General features: G+C 38.1%; 3 protein-coding genes across 10 annotated transcripts in view; 2 read left to right on the forward strand and 1 right to left on the reverse strand.

Annotated features, from left to right (window-relative positions):
* LOC141378312 (uncharacterized) overlaps positions 1 to 25,630 on the forward strand; it is a 95,345-nt gene that overhangs the window by 16,263 nt on the left and 53,452 nt on the right. The gene's annotated exons all lie outside the window — the stretch shown is intronic.
* On the forward strand, positions 4,675 to 18,053 carry upk1a (uroplakin 1a). Of its 2 annotated transcripts, none has more exons than XM_005158400.6 (8): positions 4,675 to 4,747; positions 5,487 to 5,574; positions 6,420 to 6,620; positions 6,993 to 7,067; positions 7,225 to 7,332; positions 11,952 to 12,131; positions 13,676 to 13,759; positions 15,598 to 18,053. In XM_005158400.6, exons 2-8 carry the CDS (start codon positions 5,518 to 5,520, stop codon positions 15,643 to 15,645), a joined length of 753 nt encoding a protein of 250 aa, XP_005158457.1. In that variant the 5' UTR covers positions 4,675 to 4,747; positions 5,487 to 5,517; the 3' UTR covers positions 15,646 to 18,053.
* arhgap33 (Rho GTPase activating protein 33) overlaps positions 20,095 to 25,630 on the reverse strand; it is a 94,973-nt gene continuing 89,437 nt past the window's right edge. For all 7 annotated transcript variants that reach the window (XM_073926701.1, XM_005158402.6, XM_073926700.1 and 4 more), the window contains one exon: positions 20,095 to 25,298. In XM_073926701.1, the coding sequence (XP_073782802.1) occupies positions 22,579 to 25,298 (2,720 nt within the window). In that variant the 3' untranslated portion in view covers positions 20,095 to 22,578. The remainder of the gene's footprint in view (positions 25,299 to 25,630) is intronic.

Raw genomic sequence — 25,630 nt, forward strand, 5'->3', positions numbered from 1 at the left:
ATTATTTTTAAAGGCATAGTTCATCTACTAGCAATTACTCACTATTTACTCGCCCTCAAGGGGATCCAAACCTTCATGAGTTTTTTTTTCTTTTTCTGATGAACACTTAAGATTAAGTTCACTTTATTTAAATTTACATACTGTATATTTGCACTTTTACAACAGCCACAAGGCTAACAAACATGCTTTACAGCAGGGTATGTTTAAAATATCAAAGAATAAACAATAAAGAGTAAACAATAACACTTCAGAATTGTGTGTGTGTATATGAGCAATATCACATGAGTAGCAGTGTGCTATGGCTGTATATCAGCACTGGTGTGAGGCGTGCGTTGGGACGAGGCTGCAGTTTGACGGCACAATCTTGTATTTAAAAAAGAAAATCAAACACAGAGAGTCTAAAACCCTTTTGTATTAGGAACTACTTTCTTCCGCCATTCATTCACATCTGCAGCTGACGTCAAAACAGCAGAAGACGTTACTAATTCACCAACGTCACTTTAGAGCTAGTATTTGAATGATTCTCTATAGAATTTAAAATATTACTTCTCACCTATAAAGCTCTAAATAATCTAGCTCCTGTTTATCTAACCAACCTTCTGTCTCGCTACGAACCAACTCGCTCCTTAAGATCTCAAAATTCAGGGCTTCTGGTAGTACCTAGAATAGCAAAATCAAGTAAAGGAGGTCGAGCCTTCTCTTTCATGGCTCCTACACTCTGGAATAGCCTTCCTGGTAATGTCCGAGGCTCAGACACACTCTCCCAGTTCAAAACTAGATTAAAGACCTATCTGTTTAGTAAAGCATACACTCAGTGCATCACCTAGCAGGTTCCACACTGGCTTCTACATCTTGCTTATATACACTATGAACAGCAGCTACGCTAATTATTCTCTTTATTCTCTATTTTCACCTGGGGATACTCATCCCGAGGTCCTCAGATTAGGCGGAGTCACTGATTGGATCCAAGACCAGCGACGTGATGATCCCAAGGATTCCATATCCGGGACCAGGCCATATCCTGAGCTGCTGCTGCGCTGATGGTCGTGGGGAGTGGAGAACATGAGTCTGATTCCAGCGACGCTCCAGGGACAGACGAGTCTTCATTGAGGCCATCTTCCAGCATAAACCACGGCGAATGAAGTTCTGCACAAGACTTTTGGCCAGCGGAGAAATTAAAATGGTCGTGCCCAACTGAGTCTGGTTCTCTCAAGGTTTTTTTTCTTCACTCCCATCAGGTGAAGTTTTTTTTCCCTCTCCGCTGTCGCCACTGCCTCGCATGGTTCAGGATTGGTAGAGCTACGCATCGATGAATTTGCTCTTCAGTGTTTGAACTCTCAGTAATGATTAAATCACACTGAACAGAGCTAAACTGAACTGAACTGAACTTAAACACTAAAACCTGAACCACACTGTTCCAATTACTATGACCATTTATGTGAAGCTGCTTTGACACAATCTACATTGTAAAAGCACTATACAAATAAAGCTGAATTGAATTGAATTGAATCTATAGCGTAATGTCGAGTGGCGCTTCTGGTGTGTGACCCCCTTTAAGGTGATGACAAAACAGCAAATTTTGCTCACATTTTAAGATTATAAGGCTGAATGTGACATGAAATGCCATCCGTCTACAGAGATCTCTCACCAGACTGCTGTTGGGTTTGCGATAAGGAGGGACAAAGCTGAATCCAGCTTCTTATTCACAGCTTCTTATTGACTCTAGCCGGTCCACCCTAAAAACCATGAGGCTTCCGTTTTTCAGCTTTTTATTCACGCTCAAGAGAACACACTGAGCAAGGGCTTATTATGCGGTTCTGGCGCCATCTTGTGGATAGACAACATCAACTGTCTTTGGCCCCGACGAGCTTTCAGAAATTGTAAATATTTAAAAATATGCACTATTCTTACAAATAAACTGCATAGTTGCAATTTAAACAACTACATTCTCAACTAAAAAAAAAAGCCTCAAATGTACATTTTGTTGTCTAACAGCAGTAATATGTCAAATTGTAGTGTCTCTGCTTGTTGCTTGCTGTATGTGTGATGTTACTGGCAAAATATCGCACGGCTATCAGCCAATCAGATTCAAGAACCAGACAGAATTGTTGTATATATCATTCATATATATTTATACACCGGTCAGAAGTTTGGGGTCAGTAGGATTTTTAAATGTTTTAAAATAAGCTTCTCCTGCTCACCAAGGCTGCATTTATTAAATCAAAATACGTACAAAAAGGACAATTGTGAAATGTTATTGTAATATATAATAACTGTTCAAAAGTAGTTTTTCATTTCACTGAATCATTTATTCCAGTGATTTTAAAGATAATTTTTAGCTTCATTACTCGAGTTTTTAGAGTCGCATGATCCTTGAGAAATCATTCATTCATTCATTTTCTTTTTGGCTTAGTCGCTTTATTCTCTTTAGTCTCTTTATTAATCTGGAGTCGCCACGGCAGAATGAACCACCAACTTATCCAGCATATGTTTTTACGCAGCGAATGCAATTCCAGCTGCAACCCATCTCTGAGAAACATCCATACACACTCACACACTACGGACAATTTAGTTTACCCAATTCACCTGTACCGCATGTCTTTGGACTGTGGGGGAAACCGGAGCACCCAGAGGAAACCCACGCGAACACAGGGAGAACATGCAAACTCCACACAGAAACGCCAACTGACTCAGCCGAGGCTCGAACCAGCGACCGTCTTGCTGTGAGGCAACAGCACTACCTACTGCGCCCTGCTTCAGAAATCACATTAATATTATTATTATTATTATTATTATTAATAGTAATAAAATCAATAATGACTGGAATTATCACTATATTTGAAACTACATACAATAAGAAAGCATTTATTTAAAAGTGTAATAAATTTGTAACAATTTAACAATTTTTTTTTAAATAAATGACACCTTATTAAACGGAATAATTTTCTTTAAAAAACATGTACATATATATACATACACACATATACACACACACAAACACAGTTTATGTGCATTGTTGACTTTTTTTAACTATACAAATACGAAATAAAAATATTTATATAAAAGTAATAATTACAGTTAAGTGGCTTTATTGGTTACTAAACCCATACACAGTAAGGGTATATAGCCTATATGTTTATGACCATAAGAAAACAGGTAGCAACTGATGTACTAACTTTTTAAGTTGGACATGGCTTTTTATGTTTTTTATGTCTTAAAAAGTAGTAGGTCTTTAGTAGGATAAAGAAAATAGAGGATTTAAAAAGGCAAACTCTTCCACAGTCATGGACCTGCCACTGTGAATAACACTAAAGAGGACATTTGAAGAATGTTAGAAACCAGTAAGCACTGACTATGGATGCCAATGGGCACCGCTTTCCCACAAATAAAAAAAAAAGATCTTATTTTCAAAATTGAACAGATTGGTGACAACTGAAGGGTGGGTAAATTAGGGGAATTTTCACTTTTGGATGTGCTATCTCAGTGTATTTCATGACAAATATTAAATATTAAAATGCAATTCCGACAATGTAAGTGATGCTGGCAGTGCAAGAATGTATTGAGCGTTTGTTAGCACATTGCTATGTGGTTGCTAAACATTTCAATGCAATTTTAAGCTAAGCATCTGAATGCAGTTTTAAGCAGGGGCTCAGATGTTTTACATGTTTTCAGGATGTTGCTATTCGGTTGACGAATGATTACTTGCTGATCCAAGTCAAACCTGTTCATTGTCCAAGTCTTAATCATGATCTGCGCTCATTAGATGACTCGGGTTTGATCAACAAAAAGTATTAGAAATAGTTACAGTGATGCTAAACCTAGTCAGTACTTTGGATTAAAAGGTAAATATTGTGTGTATTGGGCAGCACTGTGGCTCAGTGGTTAGCACTGTCGCCTCACATCAAGAAGGCTGCTGGTTCGAGTCCCTGTGTGGAGTTTGCCTTTTCCACCTTATGTTGGCGTGGGTTTACTCTGAGTGCTCCAGTTTCCCCCACAGTCCAAAGACATGAGCTATAGGTGAACTGAATAAGCTACATTGGCCTGTGTATGAGTGTGTGTGGATGCAAAAGTGTATGGGTATTTCCCAGTGCTAGATTCCTCAGCATCCACTGCATAAAACATATGCTGGATAAGTTAGTGGTTCATTCCGTTGTGGCAACTCCTGATAAATAAAGGAATTAAGCCAAAGGAAGATGAATGAATGAAATGTGTGTATTGCTGTATATGGGTGTGAGGGATAGCAGTGCCCAGCAGGGGTCAGCATTCAGATGTCATGGAAATGTAGGAGATTTGATCAACCTTGACTAATGAAGACTTTTTAAAAATGTGAATACTTCTGTGAACGCTCTTGAATAATACTTTTGAAGCTAATTTAAAACGCTTCATTCAAAGATATATCATGTTTGCATCCAATTAGCAGTAATTATATGCTTTGTTCATATGTACATTTAGATGTTTTGGGGAATAGCAATAGCAGCTGTCACTGTTTGCTTAAGTATAGACACTCCCAGGCTAATATTGTAATCATTTCAATAAAATGCCGTTCAGAATAACTGAAAGTGCTTGGCAATGAAAATGCAGGGAGTGAAGTTGCCCATCCCAACTTATGAGTTCTGTATAACCAAAAAAAAAAAAAAAAAAGAATAGATGACAAACAGGTCTGACGTCATTAAAAGTGTCCACAAAAGTAAATGAAGCGAATAGAAGCAGGTAGAGGGAAAGCAGGTGCAATCTCAGACTGGAACAGGTGGGTCTTGGAGCAGATTGTTTCTATTTGTGTTTGCTTCACTTTGCTTTTGCTTACACGTTTGCTCTAAAAATGTATTGTTTATTGTTAATTTCATTTACAATATTCACTGTAAGTTTTTTTTTAAGAACTGAGATTTGTCTTAAATAATTTTTACGGAGCTAAATTAATGTAAAATTGTTACTTTTACTTCATGCGATAATTTAGAGAAAGTTTATGGATGTGTTAAACACATATTTTTTTCGATGTTTTTTAGTTTATATGTCTATTTATTGTTGATTTAATTTCCAATATTCAGTGTTTGTTTTTTTTAAAGAACTGAGGTTGGTCCTAAATATTTTGAACAATTCTAAATTAAGATTAAATTTTCCCTTTTACAGTGTGCATTCATTTAGAAAAAAAAGCATATTTATGTTAAAACGATATTTTTATTTGTTTATATGTCTATTTATTGTTGACTACATTTACGTTCAGTTTCATATTCAGAACTGGGATTTGACTTAATTCTCACAAAGCTGAATTAAATATGTTTTTTTACTTTTACTTTATGCATTAGCTTAGAAATAATCAAATGTAAATAGCATTATATGTGGTACATGTTCAAAATGTTTTTTTTGCTTATATACCTATTTATTTATCTATTTATTGTTATTTTCATTTTATTTTCTAAGATTTACCTTTATGAATAATCTGATGTAAGATGTCCTTCACGACCATTGCTGTTGTTTTTCTTCAGCAGAGAGTGACCAGGCCAGAAATATTTAACAGCCATGGGAGCCGTGACATGTTTGATGGTTACAGTTGTTGGCTTGAATGCAATTGCTGCTGTAAGTCTGAAATTAGATAATACAAAGATTATGTTTGCTTTTTTAATAGGCATAAAATGTAGAATTATATATATATATATATATATATATATATATATATATATATATATATATATATATATATATATATATATATATATATATATATATATATATATATATATATATGTTTGGGTGGAGTTGGCTGAGCACCCATTAGAGATTTATGTGCATGCTTTTGTGCATTTTCCTTTTGTGTTAAATTCTAAATAAATGGAAGCAAGTCGTTTTTGTTGTCTCAAGATTTTAAGCCATAGGCTAGCAAATTTGCTTTTGTTTAAATGGCTCATCGATTCAAGTTTTAATATATTTCCCAGTAAACAATTTCACTTAGGTTGACTTGACTTTAAGTTTCTTAACTCGAGGAAATTTATTACCTGGACTTTTAAAAAAAGTTTGAAGTTAATTGGACTCAAATTATAAATAATTTTACCAAGAAATATTCTGTCAAGACAACAAAAATAATTTAATCAATGGAGTAACAACATTTTTGGTCGCACTTTATTTTGATGGTCCGTTTGTTGAGTTTAAGTTACATTGCATCTACATGCCAACTAGTTCTCATTAGATTATAAGTAGACTGTTAGGTTGGGGTTAGGGTAAGTTAACATGTACTTGCAAAGTTTCTTATAGTCAGTTAAATGTCTGCTGAATGTCTGTATCAACAGATATTAAGAAGACAGACTACTAATTACCAAATGGACCATCAAAATATAGTGTTACCAGGTTTTTTTTTTAAGTTGACTCAACAAATTCTATCTACAATGTTATTTTCCATGCTTAAAATATGCATTTTCCATCTGTAGGCAGCAGGACTGGCGTTATCTGCGGTGGCCATTTGGGTCGCAGTGGATGGATATAAACTCTACCCGATTTCTGGTGTATCAGGGAAAGACGACATCTTTGCTGGAGCCTGGATTGCCATATTTACAGGCTTTGCGTTCTTCCTCACATGCATCTTCGGCATCTTCGCTGCCCTGAAAAGGAGCCGTGCACTCATGCTGGTGGTACGTTTTAGAAGATTTTGATAAATCTAGCCTACAATCCTACCATGTTACCTACCAATATCACCCGATTAATCACTACTGATCCAAAATCAGTTTTAGTGAGAGCATCAAATACACATTAAAATGAGTTATGACCAATGTTGGGTATAAAATATAATATCATTTTAAACCTATTTTACTATTTAAAATGATAATGTGCAAAAATAACATAACACACACTTTCACATTATTTTCCTTAAAAGCTAAAACTAACACATTTTTAGCTAGCTTTTTTTCTTTAAAAGTGACTTTAGATTGTACTATATAATTTTTTCCAACACTAAATATGACTTAATTCTTAACATAACTATATTACCTCTCATCTTCCCACAGTACCTTATCATAATGTTCATCATCTTTTTGTTTGAGTCCGCGTCTGCCATCACATCAGCAACCAACCGGGATTATGTGAGTTCAGCCAGCCTCTCAATGCTGTAAAATAAAGCAAATAATGTTATGTTAAAGATGGTGATAACAAAAGTCGCATACAGGTACTCAGTTCTGGACCAACACTTCTGCAATTCTGCCTTTCCCTTTTTTTAAAACACTATTTGCTTTAATATAGCTGGTTGGGAACAGCAACCTTGTAAAGAAACAGATGCTCCAGTATTATGCAGACAGCAGCACACAAGGACAGCAGATTACAATGACATGGAACAACGTGATGACTCAGGTAAGCAGAACATGAGCGATGACCTCAACAAACACCCTGTCACCTGTCCAAGAGTTGTTTGTAAAACTGATGCACATACTTACAGTTAATTAAAATGATTAGCCCTCCTGTGAAAATGTTTGTTTTTCAAATAATTCCAATTGGTGTTTATCAGAGCAAGGAAATTTTCGTAGTATTTTCTATAATATTTTTTTCTTCAGAAGCTCCTGTTTATTCTAGTTTGGTTGGAGTAAAAGCAGTTAAAAAAAAAAAAAACAATTCTAAGGTCTATACAGGGGCGGACTTAATGCTGCAGGTGTGAGAGATAACGGTGTGGCACTTTGCCGCCTTTGAGTGCTCTTGGGTGGGGTAGAGACGGCATCAGCCGCAGCTTGTTGCGTAGAGTAACGTTTGGAACGGTACAGCACGGACACATGAGAGTCTCTAAAAAATCTCCAGTAATACCTAAAAACATTAGCTAGTTGCTTTTTTGAAAATTTGGTCTGAAAAGTTGCTAAGTTGGCAACACTGGATGGCAATGTATTGATTAAAGTGCTTGCACCTCGCACAAGTGTAGTATGGAAGGAACGTTCTAGTATTCATGGGGGCCCTAAGCGGCTGCTTACCTTGCTTATTGGTTAAGAGCAGATCATTCCTCTGCATATCGACAGCCAATGTTTAGCCCCACGATTGTGAGATATTTTCCTGGTACTGTCAAACCAATCTGCTTCTTCTCTCTTTTTAATGTAATAATTTAAATGGTCCGCTTATTCTTTTCTTGCTGTTGTTCACAATCACAGAGATTGTAGTGACAGCAGTCAGCCAGCGATCAGAGGAGAGGCAGCTAGAGTTTGCAGGAGTGAGAATTTTGACAACATTGGGGGGTGGGGGAGGGGGGGGGGGAGAGAAGTAGTAATACAACAAATAACGAAACGCGGCTTCCTCCGCGATCCTGCTGTCTGGCTGAAACAGCTGTCAGATGATGAGCGCTCTGAGCTAGTTAAGAGATCTAGTGCCTGTTCAAATAACATTTCACAGTGAAACTCCCACTGATTCACAATACTCAATTCATATAATTTTTTTTTTTTTTAAAGATTAGTTGGATGGATTGTGAATGAAATTAGTTTAGTTTTTTTTTTTACTATTAAAATCTTATCACAAAAATGGCTAAAAATGGCTCCTCAGTCTTGGAGGGCCAGTGTCCTGCAAAGTTTAGTTCCATCCCTAATCAGACACACCTAGGCTAGCTAATCAAGCTCTTACTGGGCTTTCTAGAAACATCTGTGCAGGTGTGTTGAGACAAGTTGGAGCTCAATTCTGCAGGACACCGGCCCTCCTGAACCGAGTATATATACACTTTTTAGCATGCAGTTTATTTTTCAAAAATGCTAATTAAGTACACCCCATTTTGAATTTTGACCCCAATTTTCTGTGAATTTAGGGAATGTATTTTGGTGCATTTAAACAAAACAGATTTATTAAATAGATATATTTATTAAAATAATATTTTAGTCACCAAACATATTTAGAGATTGAAAGATAATACAATAAAATTCAAGCACAATACTTGCAAAAAACATTTACAACCTACAAATTTTCAACAAAATTTTTAAATTGTTTTGCTTCTCTTTAGTTTTACTGTTTTTTTATATTTTAATTTGTATTTAATATTTTTCTCTAACATAAATTTGGCTGTACTAGTTTTTGGACTGTTTCCGTAAGGTATTTTGTTAGATAAGCTCCAAATTTGGCTTCAGTACTGAATAATCTAATGTATATGCACATATAAAATATTGTAAAGCTTTCTATTAAAAATATGAATTTAAAAGACTTATATATGTTGAGCACTGTATATTTTTAACCCCCTTGATATATATATATATATAAGCTGCAGAACAAACCACTGTTGCCCAGTGACTTGCCTAATTATCCTAATTTGCCTAGTCAACCTAATTAACCCAATTAGGCCTTTAAATTGCACTTTAAAATAAATACTACTATCCTGCACCATAATTAGTATAATATAATATATAAATATTATGTACTGTCTGTCATCATGGCAAATACAAAATAAATGAGTTATTAAAAATGAGTTATTAACAATATTATCTTTAAAAGTGTTGAAAAATGTTTCTCCATTAAACAGCACTTTGGAAATACAAAAAAATAAAGAAAACTCCAAAAAATGTTGACTTCAACTGTGCGTAATATTAAAGAAGAAAACTAATCAATTTCAACTCAGACCTGATATAACACGCCTTGCTGCAAACAAAATCCTGACGTGGAAAAACCAGTTTCATAAACCTTTAGGAATAACTGCTGCAAAAGTCTGACAGGATAATCAGCTCACATGGAATTTTCACATGCAAAAATTCACAGATTTCCACAGATTTTTTTTTTACCTCATCGTTCAGTCTATTTGTTAACTCACACCACAGCTCTAAAGTTGGGGGTCAGTTTTTTTTTTTTTTTTTTTTAAGAAAATGATTCTGTTCATCAAGGCACCACTTATTAGTTGTAAAAAAAATAATAAATGCTTTCTTATTTTATGTAGTCATTATTGCTTTCATTACTATTATTATTATTATTATTATTATTATTATTAATAAATAATATTAGAGTGATTTCTGAAGGATCTTATGACTCTGAAGACTGAAGTAATAAATCTGAAAACTTCATTATTAAAATCACTGGAATAAATGATTAAATTAAATGATAATCTACTTTTGAACAGTTATTCTATAGTGCAATAACATTTCAATATTTTACAATTTGTACTGTATTTCTGATTAAATAAATGCAGCCTTGGTGAGCAGGAAAAGTACATTATAAAACATTTAAAAATCCTATGGTTTATGTACAACACAGTTTGTAAAGTTATATTTTCGGTCTTAGATACATTATATGACTTACTTTATTAACCAAACAAATGGTTCTTATTGGATTTGCAGTGTAGACCAAGAAAAATAAAAGTTAAAAAATCATTATTATTATTATTATTATACTCTCAGGAATAAAGGTATGAGAGCTGTCACTGGGGAGGTACCTTTTCAAAAGGTATACATTTGTAACTAAAGGGTCGTTATTTATATCTCAAGAGTACATATTAATGCGTAAAAAGTACAAAAGTCTACCTCTTGAAATCTTTAGGTACCAATATAAACCTTTGATGCGGCACTTCTTTTTATAACTATGCTACAAAAGTTTGGAAATATCTCCCAAATTAATGAAATCCCCCAGCATTCATGTTTTAAAAAAGCGTTAAGACACACCTTTTTAAAATTGCGTATGAATATAACAGTTTGTGAAGTGTATGGATGGTGTGTATATTGTATAGGTTTATGTATGTATGCATGTATGTATGGTGTGTGCATAAATATGCATATGTAAGGACTTTAGTGCATGATTGTGCAGATATATGTGTATGCTTTTATCTGAATATATTTTTGTTGTTTATTTTGCTTTATTTCTCTATACATTTTTTATTTGGTTTATTTTACAATGCCTGTTTGTTGTTTGTGAAGCGCTTTGAGTTGCATGTATTAGGAAAAGTGCTATACAAATAAAATGTATTATTATTATTATTATTATTATTTATATTATTATTATTTGAGCAGGGGTATCCAAACACTGTCCTGGAGAGTTTAGCTCCAACTCTAATCAAACACACCTGAACCAGCTAATCAAGCTCTTGTAGATATACTAGAAACTTCCTGCAGGTGTGTTGAAGCAAGTTGGAGCTAAACTGTGCATGACATCGGCCCTCCAGGACCGAGTTTGGACACTCCTGCCTTTGAGGTACCAATATGACCCCTTTATGTGTACTTTGAAACATTTTGAAAACATTGCCCTATATACATTTCAGGAGATCGCAAATTATGTAGCCAGAAGTACATATGGCTGCATTTCGTATATTAAAGGAATGCTACAGGGAGGTATGACACTGTTCCTTTTCGCGTTTACCAGCTGACCGCTTACCTCCATACAGACGGCTTTCTCGCTGTTACCAGTTTGTCCAGTAGCTCACTGTACATCGAACTAACTGGATGTCAGCAAACTTAAGATGCAGAAAGGAGTTTACCGCTACAACGGAGTTCGAGTCTGGCAAAGAATGGTTCCAGAAAGTAGGAAAAACAAAAAACAAAAAATAAAGCAAACAAGTAAATAACAGGGTGAGAATGTGGTAAAATCCGAAAATGTGGTAAAAATCAGGCGAGGGCTTTTCTTTTTCTGGATTGCTTTAAGGTTTAAGGAAGTTGGTTGGTGGGTCAATCAGGGCTTTTAAAAGCACTATTGGTTGGGTTTAGGGAAGCAGGAGGGTGGGTCAGTGAGTCAATCGACAGACAGCTGACAGCAGCCTCAGCAGGCACAAATGGCACTAGCGACAAAAATTTGAGATCTCAAAAAGCATACACAGCTGCCTCTGGTGGATTCGCGAAAACAAAAACTGCAAAAAGATGTAGCTCCTGGGATGTATTTGGCGCTCTCCACAAATGTATATAGAGATATGTTTTTAGAATGAGCCTGGGTTGGTGCTTTTTGAAAAGGTAACACCTCAGTGACAGCTCTCGTACATTTATTTCTGAGAGTGTACAGACACTAAACAACAATTTAAAATTCAACACCTTCTCCTCCACCAGGTCCAGTGCTGTGGAGCTGACGGCCCGACGGACTGGATACAGTATAACTCCACCTACAGGCAGTTGTTTGGCGCTGCATCTCTATGGCCCCTCGGCTGCTGCAAGAGACAGAGTAGTAACTTTGAGGTGGTAGATCCTATAGGCTGTAAAGCTGGCGTGACGAGCAGCATGTTCACACAGGTAACATCTAGAGCCTCATAATATGCCACCTGATTTAAACAAGACAACAGAGTGTACTGTAAATCAGCTGCTGTCACGACACAAAGAGGAAATTAAAGGAAAGAATTTAAATAGCAACTCCTCTAGAGTTAAATAGCCATTTATTTATCCATTGAGATGATCTCCGGGTGTGCTTGAAGCACTCTCAGCTTAGCATACATCACTTAATCTGAAAAAAAAGTTTAAGATGAGTTAGGATAAAGAGTTTTGATAATATTCCTATTTAAAGCTTGACTCTTCTGTAGTTACATTGTGTAATAATTCAAATGGAAAATGAAAGCAGCTATTTTCTAGGTTGATATGGCATGGAACTATATACTCTAGCTACTATATATTCTGCCATAATTTAAAGGAACAGCCGTAAGATGGCTCCAGCAGGTGCAATGAATCAACAACTCGAGAAAGTGCTGCTTAAAATCACTGCACCTGCTGCAGCCATGTTACCACAGCAAGGTTCCATGATTATTACACCAGAATGAGAGTATAGTTCCTACACATATCAGCCTAGAAAATAGCAACTTTTCATTTACTGTAGGTCTTGGCACAAGATGTTACTACAGTCTTTCAATAGGAGACTTTAAATAGGAAAGGTTTACTGACATGCTAATGGTCTAATCCGATTCAATAATTTATGCTAAGCTAAGCTAAAAGTGCTCCAGCCAGATCCAAAGATCCGCTTAATGGATTAAAAATAATAATAATAAACTCTAGGTAACTTGTAAAATCAAGAGTATACAGTATTCATTTATAATGTATATAATTGCATAACTTTGATAAAGGTCACATAAAATTAAAGTTTTTTAGATGATAGTATCAGTATTGTTTGTTTTTAGGTTATCTATAAGCTAGTGTGCTCTGAAACAGAAACAAAATGTGTGTTTAGAAGATATAAAATTAATCTAAACATGTAAAGCTTGCAGTTTGTTACTTCTGCCTAAATGGATCAACGGTTTTATTCATATCTCCTCACTATAGTTTTTCATCACATCATAACCAATCAAATGCTGTCTAGTATCTGACATGCTCCGCCCCCTTCACAACGTTTCTCATTTGTTTTATTTGATGCACTAGAGCTAAAACACTCTCAATGGCAGAGCTGTGATAAAAACAAAACGCTATTGGTTGTTTTTTAAAGGGGAGGAGCTTAACTTTGTCCCACCCTCTCTTCATGTTTCAGTTGAGATCCAACGTTGAATAAAAATGCGCATTTCAAAGCATTTTATGGGACCTTTAATAATAATCAGGCATACAAAGATTTACTTATACATTAGTATAAATTTTTCATGATTTCTGGTCAGTTCAGATCATAGCAAGATGAATTAATGTAATGTGTTATTTTTTAACTAAAGCATATTTTTGTTATTATACTTTTTTTTGTGATGGACCATTTTTAAAACTCCTAACATGAGCTGCATCTCTCTGACCTCTCCTTGCTCTGGGGAATCAGAAACATTTAAAAGCTTCTCACATTTAGTTGTTTTCTGCATGTTGTTTTGATTCTTCAGGGTTGCTTCCAGTACATTGAATCGGTGTTAAGCCGTTATACCTGGGCTGTGAGCTGGTACGGTTTCTCCGTTCTCATGTTGGTGGTAAGTCATATAATTGAGTTATTTGTGACCTCTACAAATTGTACTGGACATGCTCTTTGTATTTAAAATATTTAGATTTATTTTACTTTAGTTCAAATTGCTTTAATATATATTTATTATTTAACGCCATATCAGCAATAATAGCTTTATTTGTGGGGGGGAAAAATTCAATTGAATTTGCCAAATAATTCACCAGTTTTGTCTTAAAAATAGAGGGCACATACAATATAAATAAAAAAATAAACATAACTAATAATACCAGTTATTTTATATATTTCAACTGAATATTTCCTGCTGTAATAGATTCACCAATAAATAAAATAAAAATGTAAATATCATAATATATGTAATTAAGACCTACACTCACCGACCACTTTATTCCGGCACACCTTTGCAACTGCTCATTAACACAAATTTATAATCAGCCAATCATATGGCAGCAACTCATGCCTTTATGCATGTAGAGATGGTCAAGACGATCTGCTGCAGTTCAAACAGAGCATTAGAATGGGGAGGAAAGGTGATTTAAGTGACTTTGAACGTGGCATGGTTGTTGGTGCCAGACGGGCTGGTCTAAGTATTTCAGAAACTGCTGATCTACTGGGATTTTTACGTACAACCATATCTAGGGTTTGGAGAGAATGGTCTAAAAAGAGAAAATATCCAGTGAGCAGCAGTTCTGTGGGCGCAAATGCCTTGTTGATGCCAGAGGTCAGAGGAGAATGGCCAGACTGGTTCCAACTGATAGAAAGGCAACAGTAACTCAAAGAACCACTCGTTACAACCGAGGTCTGCAGGAGAGCATGTCTTAATGCACAAGCACAACACATCCACCCTTGAGACGGATGGGCTACAGCAGCAGAAGACCACACCGGGCGCCACTCCTGTCAGCTAAGAACAGGAAACTGAGGCTACAATTCACACAGGCTCACCAAAATTGGACAATAGAAGATTGGAAAAACATTGCCTGGTCTGATGAGTCTCGAATTCTGCTGAAACATTCAGATGGTAGCGTCAGAATTTGGCAAGCAACAACATGAAAGCATGGATCCATCCTGACTTGTATCAACGGTTCAGGTTGGTGGTGGTGGTGTAATGGTGTGGGGAAGATTTTCCACAGCCTACCTGAGTATTGTTGCTGACCATGTCCATCCCTGTATGACCACAGTGTACCCATCTTCTGATGGCTATTTCCAGCGGCATAACACACCATAAAGTCATAAAGTGCGAGTCATCTCAGACTGGTTTCTTGAACATGACAATGAGTTCACTGTACTCAAATGGCCTCCACAGTCTCCAGAGCTCAATCAATAGAGCACCTTTGGGATGTGGTGGAACGGGAGATTCACATCATAGAAGGGCACTTGACAAATCTGCTGCAACTGCGTGATGCTATCATGTTAATTTGAACCAAAATCTCTGAGGAATATTTCCAGTTCATTGTTGAATCTATGCCACGGAGGATTAAAGCAGTTCTGATGGCAAAAGGGGGTCCAACCCGGTACTAATAAGGTATACCTAATAAAGTGGCCAGTGAGTGTATGTAAGACGTAAAATACACTGTATCGAATAAATTCTTTTTTTTTTTTTTTTTTGCTGTGATGAGACACTTTATCTACACTTTGCTAATAATATTTACACTTTAAATCAGTATCATGACAAAATCTTACTTTACTCACTAAAATGCATTATATTCTAGTACTTAAACTGTTCCTTTTTTTAAGTTATATGACATTCAATTTGGTGTTTTAATTCAGTTTAATGTAATTTAAGTCAGTTATTTTTATATAAAACACTAATATTCACTCTTCTGATGCACTTTTCAATCTGTCCTACAGTTTTTCACATTAGTGATCGCCATGATTTACTACACACAGCTGCCCTAACAGCACGGACTCTTCAAGATGTCTACATTTCCCACACATCTGCTTCCACTCACATGCAATTAAATAAGTATACCAAGAATTGCAGATTGCACATTATAATAAAGCACATGGATAATTCATAAGACAAGAAAAAGTGTCTTGCAGCATGACAATTATGAACAACTTTTTATTTTTTATTCCTGTCTACATGCCATTTTTATGATTTGGTATAATTTGCACGTTTTAATTTGATGCCACGAAGGGAATGTTAGATCAAAAACATTAATGAGCATAATGAACTGCGGTAATGCTTGAAGTTTTAATTGATCAGCAGTGATCATCCTCTCATGATTGGCAACAAAATATTTGCTTTTTATTTTAAGTAACTGATCCTTATTTTATTTTACATGTTTTATAAATAAACAATAGCATGGGGTTATTTTAAATGTGCAATGCACTAGGATCTCCAAGCGATTGTTTTCATTTACTTGATGCCTCAGTCTACACTTTTCAGGGTTTCTGCAGGTTTTATTAAGTCCAATTTAAGACCATTAAGCATGAAATTTCAGAGTTATACACTACCTGACAAAAGTCTTGTCGTTAATCCCAGTTGTAAAAGCAACAAATAATAACTTGACTTCTAGTTGATCGATTGGAAAAGTGGCTTAGATTTGTCTGATGAATCATCTGTTGAACTGCATCCCAATCATCACAAATACTGCAGAAGACCTACTGAAACCCACATGGACCCAAGATTCTCATAGAAATCAGTCAAGTTTGGTAAATGATAAATCCTGGTTTGGGGTTAACATTCAGTATGGGGGTGTGCGAGAGATCTGCAGAGTGGATGGCAACATCAACAGCCTGAGGTATCAAGACATTTGTGCTGCCCATTACATTACAAAACACAGGAGAGAAAACTCTTCAGCAGGATCAAAGTTCTTGAAAGCAAAGAAGGTCAATGTGCTCAGGGACTGGCCATCCCAATTACCAGACAAGAACATTATTGAGCATGTCTGGGGTAAGATGGAGAAGGCATTGAAGATGAATCCAAGTAATCTTGATGAACGCTGTGAGTCCACTAAGAACCCTTTCTTTGCCATTCCAGAAGACTATAAAGTCATATAAGTGATTTGAGTCATTGAGTCAGAGATGTATGGATGCAGTCCTCATGGGAGTCAGACACAATAATAACATGGCATGGTCATATTTTATTTTGGTAAAATAAGTGTAATCTAGAGGCCTTTGCCTTTAATTTAAGCCACTTCTGATACCAAAATGATCAACTAGAAGTCAAGTTATTATTTGTTGTTTCTAAAACTTGAATAGACGACAAGACTTCTGTCAGGCAGTGTACTGGGTTATGGTTTTTTTTTTTTTCTAATGGCCGGGTATTATCATGAGAAACCGTGTAATTGTTTTTAGTTTTTATTATTATTTTTTAAATATTTTTTTTATCTAGGGAATTTGCTGTAAAAATGTCTTAAGCTGTTGTGAATTTTATCTGCAATAATAAAAAAAAAACTTAAAATAAAAAATAAGAGAGATTTTGTTGGTCATTGGATGGATGTTGGCCCAAATTGAGTAGCTTTACTTGGACAAGAATTTTACTAGAACTATGTTAAGCTGCTTTGACACAATCTACATTATAAAAAGTGCTATAGAAATAAACATGAATTGAATAAAGCAAAATTAAGACCAGTTTAAAATGATTTACGACCTACAACATATTATGTCAGTGAATTAAAGGCTTTTTAAGGCCTAAAATTTAGGCTTTGAAATTTAGGACATTTTAAGACTTTATAAGACCCAGCGGACACCCTGAACTTTTCACTAGGTTTTTCTATATAAATATTTAATATTCAAAGGGCTATATGCACACGGCCTTTTAATTTCAGCCAGCCAGCCTTGGTGCTTCTGGTGAACTCTCTTTCCATTATAAAAACAGTACATTTAAGGTCTGATTTCTTTACAAAATTGTTATTTTCACTACCTGAAAGATAAATGATATAAAGCATATCTAGGTCCGGACAAGAAGCACTGCAAATACATTTTCCATGTCTATAAAATATTATACCCCAGAATTTTCAGTGGAGTTTCTGCGCTCACCTGCTGATCCTGATGGCACTTGTGTTTACACTGTCTTTCATGTCATTTTATGCTTGAACAACTAAATGAATGGTTAAGTCTATTTAACTAAATGTATTGGAGTTACATTACAACATCGAGACTGTTAAAAAGAGCCTTTTGAAATTGAAAAGACTCACATTAAGCTTTCACCGAAAGTTTATCACTGGCTGAAAAACACTAGCTGTGTATAGAGCTCACTTAATGTCCAAAAAACAACTAACAGAACATTTGATTTGTATGATTCTGCTGTAACTTACTTGACAAGGTTTCTGTGTTCATCAAATAAACATGTAACTGTGTCATTTACGACTGCATTCACTGACTGCAAACAAACTGTCATCAGCCACATGCAGATACAAGCCCTGTAGAAAAACAGAAAAAATGCAAAGACAAAAACAACACAAGTCTGGCAACTCTCCACACCCGGAACCTCCCAAACCGTTATTGCTCACGCTCATTTTATAATGCCAACAGAGTTTGTACATGTATCAGCAGAGCACAGAGGAGGGCACGTTAGCTTGCATATGTCTGCTTTAATTTATACTCAACTGGGAGTGGAAACAGACTGGTTTTGCAGGATATCAGTCTAGCAAAGGCCTTGGCTTCTCTCATATTACTGCCTACAAAGAACGTTTCCAATCTTTGAGGGTGGAGACTGCAGCACAGCGAGCCCTGTTAATTAAAATGATCTCAAAACATGAGCAAAAATTACTAAAGAACACATTAAATGTATACACATTCTGATTCAGGACATGCTACCAAGTCTGTTTCATAGATAGTAATCAAATCAGAAAGTTATGTAGCAATTCTGAGTGAACAGTGCATCCTACAGGTGGTTTGTCAAGCCCACTAACCTGCAAGATGCACACTGAAATAGGCACTGTATTTCCAGAGACATGGAGGGTTTAAGAAACTATCTGGTCCACAAGGAGAGGAAAGCGTGTGTCCGACAGGTGGTTTGTTAAGCCCACTCACCTGCATGAAGCACGCTAAAAAATATACTGTATTTCCAGAAACATTGAGTGTTTATAAGAAAGTGACTGGTACATAAGGAGAGAAGAGTGCGTCCTTTACGTGGTTAGTAAAGCCTCTCACTTGTGTGAATCCGAATCGCACAATGTTTTCCAAAAAGTTTAGTGTGCTTACAAAGTGTCTGGTGCATATGGAGAGGAAAATATATGGTCATTAGGAATTTGTCCTGATACTGGAATTCGATACCAATCGGCGCTGAAATTTTAAAAGCGTCCACTTCCCTCTACCATTTGAGCGCGTTCTTAAACAGCGCTGATTTACTACTGTGTTCATGAGTTTAACAGAAATGACTGTGACTAGCTGTGAAGGTCATCAGTTCATCAAACTCACAGCTGTTTACTGAGTGTAGATACAGGAACACTGGAGTGTTTTAAAGCTGAGAAGATCAGTTGATTCATCAGGGGATTGTTCGTATGTCAGCTTATAAACAGACCAGCTGATGAGAGCGCGACTTTTACCGATTGGTATCGAATTCCAGTATCATGACAACACTAAAATAGAGACGAATATAGTGTCTTCTACAGGTGGTTTGTCAAGCCCACTCACCTGTGAAGGCATTCAAATTGCATGATGTTTTACAAAAAGTAAGATCTGCTTTTAAGAAGGTGTCGGGTGCATATGGAGTAATGTTGTCACGATACTGGAATTCGATATGAATCGGTACTAAAATTTTAAAGGTGTCCATTTCCCGCTAACATTTGAGTGCATTTTTTTAACAGTGCTGATTTACTATTGTGGTCGCGTGCTCAACAGAAATGGCTGTGATTGGCTGTAAGGGTCATCAGTTCACGGAACTCACCGCCGTTTACTGAGTGTAAACAGATACAGCGACACTGGAGAGTTTTAAAGCTGAGAAGATCAGTCAGTTCATCAGTGGATTGTTCGTATGTCAGCTTATAAACACACCAGCTGATCTTCATAGCTTTAAAACACTCCAGTGTTGCTGTATCTTTTGTTACACTCAGTAAACAGCGGTGAGTTTGGTGAACTGATGACCATCACAGCCAATCACAGCCATTTCTGTTGAGCAGGTAAACATAATAGCTAATCAGCAATGTTTAAGAACGCGCTCAAATGATAGTTTTTCAAATTTCAGTACCGATTGGTATGGAATTTCAGTATCATGACAACACTAATATGGAGAGGAAAATACAGTGTCTTCTACAGGTGGTTTGTCAATCCCACTCACCTGCATGAAGCACACCAAGACTTAAAAGATTAGGCATTGATGAAACAGGTGAGTGTTGAAAATGTTCAGAGAATACCAGTGGAGTTAACCCAACAGAATAATCACCAAACCACAGGGTGTGTCACTGACGGTGTCCAATGTTTTATTCACATATTTGAAAATATTACAAAATAGGATCAACTGCCTTTTCGTAAAGTGTTCAAGGCGGAAGGGGAGATTGTTGGACATGTACAGTATATACCCTCAAAGCCACATGCATGACCTCTTCAACTGGAACATATACGCTCACAGTCTGCTGACATACATAGGTAGCATTAATATTTAGTGTTTTTTTTTTTAAGGAACAGATCCCCCTTGGTTATTCACTGCATAGATATGTATTAAACAAAACTGAGATAACAGACATGCAAACAGTGTGTCTCTCTCACACACAAACGCACACACTCTTCATTTACACCTCAGGAATTACTAGTGCGAAGCTTTGGAAATCTGTAAATAGGGCAACTTGGCTCAGGTAAAGATTTTCAATAGTTGCTTTTAGATCGATGGTCTCAAAGTCAATTCCTGGAGGGATACAGATCTGCAGTTTTGCTCCAACCCTGATCAAACAAAGCTGATGAAGGTGTTCATGACTTTTTTGAACACCTTAATTATCTGGATCATCTGTGTTTGATAAGGTTGGAGTAAAACTGTGCAGAGATGTGGCCCTCCAGGAAGTGAGTATGAGACCAACAGAATGTTTTAGAGCAACAGTCTCAAACTGCATTCCTGGAGGGACACAGCTAGTTTAACTCCAACCATCTCCAACTCACACCTGCTTAATAGTCTCTAGTAGTGTTGAACACCTTGATTAGCTGCATCAGTTGTGTTTGATTAGGGGTGGAGAAAGACTATGTAGAGCTGCGGCCATTCAGGAATCGAGCTTGACACCTATATTTTAGAACATGGGTTTTAAACTCCATTCCTGGAGGACCTCAGCTCTGCAGTTTTACTCTAACCCTATCAAACACAGCTGATTCAAATATACGAGGCGTTTAAAAGACTCATGAACACCTTCATTATTTGGATCAGCTTTATTTGATCATGGTTGGAGATAAACTATACAGAGCTGCCGCCCTCCAGGAATGGCGTTTGAGACCATTGTTTTAGAGCAAAGGATTATTTAAAAGACTAGCAATTATTTAATAGAAGGCACCAATTACTAAACATATTTTTTTAAGAATCCACTTCTAATACATTTTAGAAAAATTTCCAAGACTTTGAATTACCGTACAGGTACTACAAACACTGAGACAGTACCATGCCCAGAAAACTGTCTTCTAAGACTAGTGTTATGTGCATTGAAAATCTTCAGTGTTTTGAGTTGAACAGTACTAGTTATTCAATGTTGCTAGGTTGGGATTCTTCCTTCACAGAAACCCAAGGATGTCTGGGAGTGACACAGGGTGACGTGACCTACCTGAAATACTTGCTTTGGATTAGAACACTAATATTGATACACAAATCATCTGACACATTACTTGAGAATGAGCAGAAAACAGTACCTCTCAGAAATATGCGTTCTCAATTACACACCCTCCCACAAAAAAAGAAATGACCCTTTGTGTTTTATGTGCTCAACAACACACACACTCATACAAATTCACACAGACTTTAAAAGAAATTAAAACCATTAAAAAGGTCAAAGTCTGAATCTTCACATTCTTTGAAACAAATTCTAAAAAGGCAAATAAAACTTTCACAATGAAATCTTACAATAACTTAGAGACATCAAAAGCAATTAAAAATGGAAATAACGTCACATTTCTGCCAACAAACTTAAGATAACAAAAAAACAGCCATTTTCATAAAGTTTTTTAAAACCAACAGCATCTCTTGAGGTTATTTTTATCGTACTTTGAGAAGAAAGACATGTTAAGCTTGTGCCCCTGTACAGCATAACCTAGTGTCTAAAACAGGGGTGCCAAAACTCAGTCCTGGAGGACTGATGTCCTGCAAAGTTTAGTTCCAATCCCATTTGAACACACCTGGGCAAGCTAATCAAGCTCTTACAAGGCTTTCTAGAAACATCCTTGCAGGTGTGTTGAAGAAAGTTGGAGCCAAAACTTCCAGGACACTGTTTCCCAAGGATCGAGTTTGGACACCTCTGGTCTAAAAGAACTTTAAACCAAAAGCAAAAAAAAACTCAAACAAATTAGCCACTGAGCAACATCCTGTCAGAGGAATAGCAGCTGTGCACCTCTCTGACTCCCTCTGCTGGACAGCACAGTGTGTTCTGGAATGTTTTCATAACTAAGCCACTTAATGGTTCACTTCTTTGATCCTTTCTGCTTTACGCCTTAATCTCGTACCCTTTGTCCACTCCAACACACGCTAACTGCAGGACAGCAGTGGGGTCTTTCTGAGACTGAAACACTTGTAAAGAAATATGCCACTTTGTTTCTGTACATTCGTTCTCCTCTTGAGGAGGTTAACACAATTACTTTCACAACGTGTTCAATTGTACAGTAAACATAGATGTCTAGTGCTCTACATAGTGGTCTACTTCATATGATCTCATTTTAAGTCAACAGACACAGGACTTTTAGTGGCAGTTGTGCTCTTTAGCAATAACTACGGGTCTGGCCTTCAGTTCGGATGGTCCAGTTTGGTCCCGGCAGGCTTCCCTGTCGGTTTAGCCCTCTCTGGTTCCGCAACCCTGGAGGTCGGAGAGAAGGATCCAGTACAACATCTCGCCGTGGTGTGTTGGGATACTGAGGAAGCACTGGCCCTGACTGGTATGGGAACTGGTTATACTGGTTGGCCACTGTCTGCGGTGCGTATCCTCTTGTTGATCCAAGTGCTAAGTTTGAGAAGGCCACTGTGGGTGGAGTGCATGTGTGGGAAGAGTCTGGGAGACCTTGTGGGCCCCAGTTGGGGTATGGGGGGTCCTGATAATATGGTCTAGGGGGATAAGGATTAGGGGTTGTGCTTTCTCCCTGGGCACCTGGGATAAAGTCTTGGCTTCTGTAAAACTTAAGGACTTGGTCGCCAGATGGCATGACGTCAAACGCTTGTCTATACTGGCCTCCGGAAGATCTCCTCAAGGGGTCTTGACGTTGGAAAGGTCCTGATCCCTCTCTAGGTGGCACCTGACCTTCAAAGCGCCCTCGAGAGGGTCCTGGGGTGTACACATTGTATGCAGGTGGTGGTTGCTGATGCTGGCTAGGGTAGGGATTTGGAGGGTGCTCAATGTGTGGTGAAGAGGACGTAGAGGATGGCACAGAAGGACCCTCTCTTTCATCCTCTGCAAGTTTTTCAATTAGCAAGGAGGCAATTTCCTTCCCAGTCAGGACATGAGCAGTCTCTGAGCTGGCACTTTGGGGATCTGAGCGGCTACGGAAATGCATGGCAGTGGAGGCTGACAATGCTATGTTGATCATTTTGGAATCTGAGGACAGATCATTTTGGGAAGGGTTGTCAAAGTCAGCTGTAGGACTTTCTTGCTCTAAATGCTTTTGCTTGTCATCTGGTGGTGACTTAGATGGTGCTTCTTGCGTCTCAGATGCATGATAATCATTTTCATCTAGGTCAGTAGTGGCCCAGCCCTTTGAATTAACCCCTGATCCTGGTGGGTTTGTGAAGGGGTAGTTGACATAAATAGGCTCGGGCTGATCTTTTGTGATTCCTTGCACTGGGGAGGCCTGAGACGTTTTCACTACAGCCTGCTCATGTAGATTCAATTGCAAGTCTTCAGGCCTGGAAGCCTCAAAGTACCGATAGCACACCTTCCCGTTTTCAAAGTAGGGGTGAAGCTGTGAAGCAGTGTGGTCGGCAGAAGGTGAACGGTGGGGGCGATGCAAGCTCCGTTGGTGCACAGACAGAGGCACCATGCCTGTGGAAGATCCAGTAGATGCGGGTAAGGGATGCACTTCACTGCGGGACAACCTGACAGAGGATGATGTTTGTCGCTGGGGACGAGGATGAGGAGGATGTCCTGACGATCCATCCTGAGAGCGATGATGAGAATGAGAAAAAGAGAAAGAGTGAGAGTGAGAGTGTGCTGCAGCCCATGCTCGTGTCGCCTCAGACGACCACAGCTGGGTAGATCTACCACCCCCGGCACCTTGGGAATTGTAGGGAGGAGGGTAACCCCTGGATATAGGCCTTTGATTGGCTGGGTCAGTGAGCCGGAGGTTCCCTTCCAGATCCGGCTTCATATTCTGGTAACTGTGGCGTGCATAGCTAGGTGGCACTTGTGGGTGCTCAGGTGCACCAATTTCATAGTAGAAGTTCTCCATCTTGGATGGGTCTTCAGAGGAGGGGACAACTGGTCTAATTGGAGTGGACTGGGCCTGTTGCTGGGGGAGATGTGCAACCTGGGCGGCCTGACTGGCCATTCTGGCAGCATGATATCGAGACAGCATGTCAGAGGTGCTGCTGATGCGCTCCGAGAAGGCTCTGGAAAGTGGTGTGTTCACCTGCTGAGGTCCTGCCAATCGTCGAATGCGACTGGCATCTAAGGAGCGACGCATGTAATCATGCCGGTCAGTCTGAGAGAGAGGAGCCCTTAAGGGTGCAAGATCAGGGGGTTTGGGTGGCACTTTAGGGCGAGTGGGCTGGAAGGCTCGTACCTGGGCTAGAGGAGAGCTCTCTGATTTGGAGTGTAGGAGCTGAGTGTGTGGTTGGGTGGCAGGTTTAGATGGGCCGCTGGACTTCTCCTGCTGAAGCTGTGGTGCAGAAAATTGGCGGCCATATGCTGGGGGTTTTCTCTGTGAAGGAACTAGGTCAGATGAGGAGGGCGGGCTGGATATTAAGGGCTGTGGTGGAGAAGTTGGTTCTTCATTCTTGTAAATGGGGCTTGGGGTTCGCTCATTGTCCTCAGAGGAACTGGCAGCTGATAACTCAGAATTGGTTGTCCCAGAGTCAGAGACTGAGCTGTTAGAAGACAGAGTCCCAATGTCCTGCCCAGGGGGAGATCTTGGCTCTGTACCATGTGATTTGTCTGCAGCCTTTTCAGCGGCAGCTCCTTCATCGTCCTCTTCATCATCCCCATCACCACCTTCAGTCTTCCACACAGATAAGGGTCGCACTGTGGAATAGATCTGATTAGGATCAGAGGACAGCAGAGCTCCTGCATCAGCAGAGAGTGACCTCTGAAAGCGGATGTCTTTCTCAGGGGAGGCTGCACTCTGACGGGGGCGATATGGAGGGGAGGCACCTTGCCGCAGTGCCTTGTTGGCACTTTCAGTCAGAGCTAGAGCCATGAGGCGTGCAGGATTCTTGGGAGGAGGAGCAGGGGGCTGTTGTGATGGAAGGGGAACACCAGTAGGACCCAAGATACCTAAAATAAATTAAAGAATTTAATAACATTTTATTTAGGAATAAAGACATTTGAAAATGAACTATAGACTATTATAATACTAAACTACTATAACATTAAACAAAAAGCTCCAAACAGGGTCCAAAAGAAAATGTTTGTGGTTGTAAATTCTCTCATAAGTGTGCAATAAAATAAACAAGGAATATTTGGGGAAAACTACTTGAAATTATGAGAGGGGCCTGGATGCAGACCTGGTGCAGTGCAATCTGAGCTGCATCCAATGCTTTGTAATGCGCTCACCTAACCCCACCCCTAACCCTACCCGTCACAGTAACGTCACTCACTCCATTGAG

This window comes from Danio rerio, chromosome 16 (assembly GCF_049306965.1).
Source record: "Danio rerio strain Tuebingen ecotype United States chromosome 16, GRCz12tu, whole genome shotgun sequence".
In the NCBI taxonomy this organism is placed as follows: Eukaryota; Metazoa; Chordata; class Actinopteri; order Cypriniformes; family Danionidae; genus Danio; species Danio rerio.

Coding starts and splice junctions, on each gene's coding strand:
- upk1a (XM_005158400.6), top strand. CDS start 5,518: ATGGGAGCCGTGACATGTTTGATGGTTACAGTTGTTGGCTTGAATGCA. Junction 12,132..13,675: donor CGAGCAGCATGTTCACACAG/GTAACATCTAGA, acceptor TTGATTCTTCAG/GGTTGCTTCCAGTACATTGA. Junction 13,760..15,597: donor TCTCCGTTCTCATGTTGGTG/GTAAGTCATATA, acceptor TCTGTCCTACAG/TTTTTCACATTAGTGATCGC.